The sequence below is a fragment of the Neltuma alba genome, unplaced genomic scaffold (genome assembly GCF_004799145.2).
Source record: "Neltuma alba isolate B1F8T4 unplaced genomic scaffold, ASM479914v2 tig00011033_pilon, whole genome shotgun sequence".
Lineage (NCBI taxonomy): Eukaryota > Viridiplantae > Streptophyta > Magnoliopsida > Fabales > Fabaceae > Neltuma > Neltuma alba.
This window is the reverse complement of record NW_021635784.1, coordinates 517,161-524,104: the sequence shown is the minus strand read 5'-3', so window position 1 is coordinate 524,104 and position 6,944 is coordinate 517,161. Positions and strand designations below refer to the sequence as shown.

Below are 6,944 nucleotides of genomic sequence, written 5' to 3'. Positions count from 1 at the left end.
GAACTATGTACATATATTATGGCAAACCCATTATAAATGAATCCCCAAGCAAGTGAAATTTGAAAAACGAGGAAAAAAAAACACGAGTAAAATAGTCAAATTAATAAGTTAAATTTAACACACAATATTCAAACAACATGAATATAAATAATAGTTTTAAGAGATCATCTTCAATCTCTATATCATCACATACAGTTCAATATTATCAATATCCAATTAAGTCGGAGAATTATTGTTTTCCATAGCCCCAAAAGTCGACTTCTCCACGCAATGAAAGTTGCTGCTGATGATTGATCTGATGAACAGACTGTGGATTACTTGCATCCTCGAACCTTACTCCTTTAGATGATTCTTCATTTCCGAGATGATGAGAAGTGACCACAAGCCTATCAAGCACACCCCATTCATTAAACCCACCTTGATCTTCTCTTCCTGTTCCAATCTCTTGACCTGTGGGTTCACACGTGCCAACCTCCATATTTCCGGTCTCCGAAACTTGGTACCTCAAGCCCTCACTGCCGCCACTATCACAGTCGCCGGCCGGGTTCGTCATGAGTTGTTTGGCAGCCATGGAAGGAGTGTCTGAAGGTAGGGCTGATGAATAGGAATTGTAGTGAGCTGCAGGAGGAAGGAGGGGCTGAGCCTGGAAGAGAGAGTATTGAGGGTTTTGCAAGTGAGGAGGGGGATAGTGAAGAGCAAGCTCGGGTTTTTCAAGTTGGAACCCAGAAGAGTTTCTGGGGTTTTGCTGTTGTTGATGATGATGATGCATTAAGTATTGGCTCTCTCTGCGCATGAAGGAGCGGGGTTGGTTGATGCTTGAGGAATTGTTGAGTTGTTGGTCTGTGTTATGCATGGAGGTTCCTTCATTTCCAATTTTGAATAGGTTCTTCTTCTTGAACACTCTGCAAACCACCCACCCATCTTCCTGCAAAAAAAACAAAAGGAAAAAAAACCAAGTAAATAAAATGCCATTGGTCTTGATACTTTTAATCACAAACTAGTAAAGATTTTAATTTTGCCCTTACAAAAAGAATGTTAATTTGCATAAAAAAGGCTTATATATATAGCTCTATATGACTTTGTGAAATAACAGAATTTAAACTCAATAAAACAAGTTACGTGCATATGAAATGGCCACAGATTATACATATTGCCCTCTGTTGGATGTTTCATATGGGTGTTTATCTATAAAGGAATTATATCTTATGAGCTTAATTTGAAACTAAATTTTCAGTTATGAGATTCATGTGGATTTAGTTTTATATTAACTCTAATTCATTCTTATTTATTCCTTTTCATCATAAAATAAACATCCTCATCTGTGCTACATAAATTAAAGTTCATATTTTCCCATGGACTAAAGAATGAACAACCTATAGCTAGTCTTCTTTTCTCTCCTTCCCTCTTTGGGTTATAATATTCAACTACTTTTGCTCCTTAATTCAGAAAGGGTTTATTCAATCCTAGTGGACATCCGTGTATGCGGAATAAGTTCTTAAGGAGAATATCCTTGGACATGACTCAAAACATCTAATTTAGTACTCTTTCAGTCCTAAATGTAAAACCTATTTTATAATGTAATTTATACTACAAAATAAGTCTTATATTTAGAACTAAAAGGAGTACTAATTTAATAAGTGAATATCATGCCACTTTTAAAATGTGACACAAAGTTTGCAAAATCTTCAGAGAATTATTCAACCCAAAAATTAGCACCAAAAACATGTAAACTCATACGAACAAAAAATTAAGAGATGATGACTATATATATGTGTACTTACATTGGGATTAGGTTGGGCATCGTCAGCATCTTCGAGGCGATATTCATGCATGATCCAGTCAGTCTTGTGGCCATGAGGAGCTCGGCCTCTATAGAAGACGAGAGTCTTCCTCATGCCAATTTTCTTGAAGCTGTTTCGGATGCACTTGTCTCGTCCGGTGGCCTTCCAGAAGCCGGCGTTCGTTGCCCGGTTTGTCCTCGACCCCGTCGGATACTTCCTGTCCTTGTGGCTGAAGAAGTACCACTCGTTCTGTGGTGTGGACCCTATTCTACACCTTTCTGTTGTTTCATTCATCAAATCATCACAATCACGAACCAATTTTAATTGATGCATTATAATCTTCATATACATTCACACATCATTGTATACGCCTTGAACGACTATGCATAAATATTTGTTCAAGCATGTGACCTTGCTTAAGAAGAATGGAGCTCATTCCAATCCACTAACTATTGTTGATGTGTATATGTCAAATTATGGGCTATGTTTAGGTATTTTTAAACTTTTAATTTTTATAAAAAATGCTTTTGAATAGTATGAATGCATGCAAACTAAATCCTTCTTTAAGGATTGGAGGGATTAGAGAGGGCCACGCCCCGAGTTCTTATTTTTATTTTTTGTTATTGTGTAGGTATTGTACTTCCAACTTTCTAATATTTATATGAATTTTGTACTATATATAAAGGATTAATATAATTTTTGGTCCTTAAAATTTAGGCATATTTTGGTTTCGGCCTCACAAATTTAAAATTCATAGTTTTACTCCCTGAAATTTAGTCCCTTTCAAAACATCAGTCTTTGGAGGCGTAATAGTGTTAAAATCTACTAAAGTGTCATAAATGTTGTTATAGTAGTGATATGAACTCACTAGATGGCATCTAGTTACATCTTGTGTAGATAATAGAAGGGGGCAAAAAAAAAGAATAAGTCCTTAAAACATAGCTGTTTAGTCCCTTTTTCCTCATTGTTGGTTTTGAGGAGGTACTCATTGCACTGCATTTTAAAAACTTATCCTTATCTATATAATCTATTATCCATGCTAGATTTAGCTAAACATCATCTGCTAAATTTACATCACCACATTAACGCCATTTATGACAATTCATCATATATATTTTAATATCATTACATTTTTAGGAATTAATGTTTTAAGACAGACTAAATTTTAAGGATTAAAATCACTTTTAAAATTTTAGAGACCAAAATCAAAATGGATTCAGATTTCAATGACCAAAAGTTATATTAAACATGTGTGTGTGCGTGCGCGCATGCAATCCTTGCTCTCTGAGGCAAAAGAAACAACAAAAAAAAAAGTATATAATCCTTGCTCTCCAACGATATAGATTATGCAACTAGAGGAAAATAGACATATGGAGATATGTTTTATTAATAAGATGAGCACACACTCACTCTGTCTATCTCTCTCTCTCTCTCTCTCGTTGCAAAAATTAAATCTTTCTATAAAAATACACAAATTGATTGATATATTTTGTTTGATGGTATTTTATAATGGAAACGAATTTTTTTTGCTTTATACCCAGAAAGTTGATCATTCCAGAAATAATTTATAAATATAAGATTGGAGATTTTGTATATATAAGAAAAAAATCAAGATTATTGATTATCGATATATGTCTGAAACAGTAGAACAATGTCAATATTATTCATATTATAAATATAATGGTATTAAGTTCAAACAAGAGTTAGATAGTAGTATTTCCTTTAAAAAGAAATCCGAATTAAAAAAAATTGGGCACTTTTGTCAACAGATTACGTAGAAAACGAGACAGCTGAGACCATTCAACGATGCACTACGTGAAGAGAGGGATTCATTTATGAACCGTCTCCGTGAAAGCCAAAACTACCTGAATTCATCAGTATTTTAATTAGCATGTGATCAGTTTTGAAATATGAGCGCTACAACTTTCTAGTATTTAAGGGGGGGAAAAACGATTTCATCTCCTGATTTTAAATACTCCTCTACTCTTATTGAAGAGAGATTTTTTTCCCCTATTTATAAGTTACATCATTAAATTTTTAACATTAATATACTATTTTACCCTTTATTTATTGTTGTATAAATTGTTATTTTATTAGAAAGCATATATACTAAATAGAAGTTAGAGAGTTGTCAAATTTTAAGGAAGAGTTGATGAGGTTTAAGATTTTTCTTTGTTATGATAAAACACATTAGAAGTTACTTATAAATAGGAGAAGGGATCCAGAAAAGTATATAAACTAGATAACCGGTCTATAAAGATTAAGAAAATTAGTTTACTTATTTATAAAAAAAAATATGTCTTAATTTTCCTAGTATACTATAATTTGTATTGGGAAATACTTCAAGAAGAAAAATCCATTATTATGTGCAATTAATAGAGGAATTATAAAAAATTTATAAACTTGAAAAACATATTAAATTAAATTAAGATATTACATTTAGGTTTAAATTAAACTACTCTTCCATCAAAAAAAGTTAAACTCCTTTACTAGGTCTTATATATGGAACCGGATACAGTATCAAAATATTCAAGACACATAAAATGATATGCAAATATGGGCTAATTATGCTAAAACCTATGCATTCACTTGCTACACATCGTCGAATTGAAAATTTTAATTCAGGGTGATTGTGTATTCCGTAATTAAATGATTATGTATTTGTTGGCCAAGAAATTTCAATGATTATGTATTTTATTGATTATAAATTATAAATTAGGTGGCTTCATGCGTTGTACAAAGCTGGGATTTTTTTTATTTTGAAAGACTAAAAAAGGACGTCAAAAAAACCGAAAAAGAATTAAAAAAATTATCGTAAATCCCAATATCTGCACAAACCAAGGTGAACTGTTCTACTATGAATCATATATTAATGCAAGGATTGGGGAAAACACACAGACATATATAATTAAATATAGTTGTAAACACTTTTAAGTTTAGAGAATGAAAACGAAAGTAGAAAACAAGTATACTTGAGAATCTTACAATGAAATCGAGCTAAATCTTATAGTTAGAATTTATTATCAATTGCTTCGTGAAGTATCTCATAAAAATATTGTTCGAAGTTCAATTATATAACTAAGTTCTCTCTTATTAGACTAATTAATCTAATATTATATAACTAAGTTCTCTTTTATTAGACTAATTAATCTAATCTTATATCTATGCGGCATGAAATTAAGCACAATATTTAAATTAAGGAACACAAGGAAAAATCTAAATTTATTTGTAGATGACAGAACTGAACATGCAAAACCGAACCCAGAACTTCCAGAAAATCACTTTCGGGTTAACCGAGTTACCAGAAATCTGACTGCTGAATTCAAATTCAAAGTCTTCTAAATAAATCATCAAAGAAGTCTTGTATGTGAAGACCAACTAATTAAACACAGAGTTTAAAGAAGAACATATGAAAACAAAACAAAAGCAAAACCAATCAATTGACCAAAATATTGTTGTACCTTGCAAGTCCCACGGCTCAATCTTGTTCAAGTCCACTTCTCTAATGACCTCCATATCAAACTTCTGAAAGTTCACCTTCTTCTTCAAGTAATAATGAAGAAGTTCTTCATCGGTCGGATGAAACCGGAAACCTGGCGGCACGCCACCGTTCGAAGAACCCATGAATCAAACGAAGCTATAAATTCTTTTTTCAGAAACTCAATCACTATTCGAAACCCTCAAAAACGAACAAAGAATTATGCATGTCTATGTGGTCCTGTGTATATATACATAGCTTTCTCTTTGAACTTTTATGAGGAAAATTGTGGTTGGAGGCTATATATGTGCATCAGTGTCAACGCCTTCATTACAGAACTGTGACGATAGGAGAAGGGTTGACGGCCGGTGACTACGCCGACGGGGAAGGTTAAAGCTGGGTATCGTAAATAGCAAGTTTACGGAATGAATGAGACTATACATATATGATTATTCTTATTATGTTATAATAATAGTTATTATTATCCTTTTATTATTATATTATTTTGTGTTTTATTTTTACTGTTCATGCCATATGATGTTCCCCACAAGCAAAGTTTGGTGCGTAGGATACACTCTCTCATCTCTACTACTGACCCACATTCACAAATTCAGACAGGAACGGATATCCTTTTACTCCTCGTTAATTAATTTGGGGTACAGGGTGACTAAGAATGAAATTTAACTATAAGGTTTAAATATTTTGGCCAAAAAAGAAAAGCAATAGATTTTACAGCCAACTAAGTTGTGCTCCTTCCCGTTCTATATATAAGAGAATCTTTTTAGATATGGAGAATTCCTGTTTACTGTTTTGATGTTATTTATAAGAAGGAGAGAAAAAAGTTTTTGATATCATATTTGTAAATCACATCATTGAATTCTGGACATGAGTGTACAACTTTGCTATTCATTTAGATTATTAGTTACTTTGGAAAGTGGATATACCACTAGCTTGTGTCATTAATATAAGGCATAATTAACTAATTTAAAAAGATTAAAAAAATTGAATAAAATATTTTAAAGTATTTATGTCTATTGTTTTTCTCCAACTAATTTGTTTGATTTATAAACTAATATATAATCTAATGATACACAAAAATATTTCAAAGAGATCATGCAATGTATACAATAATTAAATAATTTATTTAATTTCCTTAACCTCTTTAAATTAGTCAACCGAGTATCATATAAAGAATTGAAGGTATTATTAAATAATGATAAAATTATAATGCTATTAAATTTTAACTTAGAGCTAATGAAATTCATAGTACTTTTTGGTTCAGGTGAAATATAATAATATGTTAGAAGTAACTTATAAATAAAACCAAATGAGTATAGAGATACTAATGCATTTTCTGAAATATTTAATATCATTTTCCGTTTTGGCCTCAATTACTTATTTATTAGTTTCACTACATTAATTATCCACTCACTCATTTTCTTTTCTTAAGGGTGTTTTTGAAAAATAAGTTATATATTTTTTAACATATTTATTGCCTCTAACTAATTTTTACCTACTTTTATCTATGTAATTCAGTTATTTAAATTGTATCTCGTAATCAACGGAGTATAAAACTCTTTCCTCTAGAGGTTTTCTCCATATAACTTTTCTACCGTTGGTTTATTACTTCGATAAGGTGTGATATCCATGAACCCCTTAAACTTTAGGTTATCATGTTCAAATAA

General features: G+C 31.5%; 1 protein-coding gene across 1 annotated transcript; it reads right to left on the bottom strand.

The window, feature by feature from the left end:
• Positions 1-229: 229 nt before the first annotated feature.
• On the bottom strand, positions 230-5,463 carry LOC114760864 (protein BEARSKIN2). The gene is made up of 3 exons (XM_028950161.1): positions 5,243-5,463; positions 1,782-2,059; positions 230-925 (listed from the first exon to the last, which is right to left on the bottom strand). The coding sequence occupies exons 1-3, from the start codon at positions 5,403-5,405 to the stop codon at positions 230-232; spliced, it is 1,137 nt and encodes a 378-aa protein (XP_028805994.1). The 5' UTR covers positions 5,406-5,463.
• Positions 5,464-6,944: the final 1,481 nt, after the last annotated feature.

Coding starts and splice junctions, on each gene's coding strand:
- LOC114760864 (XM_028950161.1), bottom strand. CDS start 5,405: ATGGGTTCTTCGAACGGTGGCGTGCCGCCAGGTTTCCGGTTTCATCCG. Junction 2,060..5,242: donor TGAGCCGTGGGACTTGCAAG/GTACAACAATAT, acceptor ATGAAACAACAG/AAAGGTGTAGAATAGGGTCC. Junction 926..1,781: donor ATGCCCAACCTAATCCCAAT/GTAAGTACACAT, acceptor TTTTTTTTGCAG/GAAGATGGGTGGGTGGTTTG.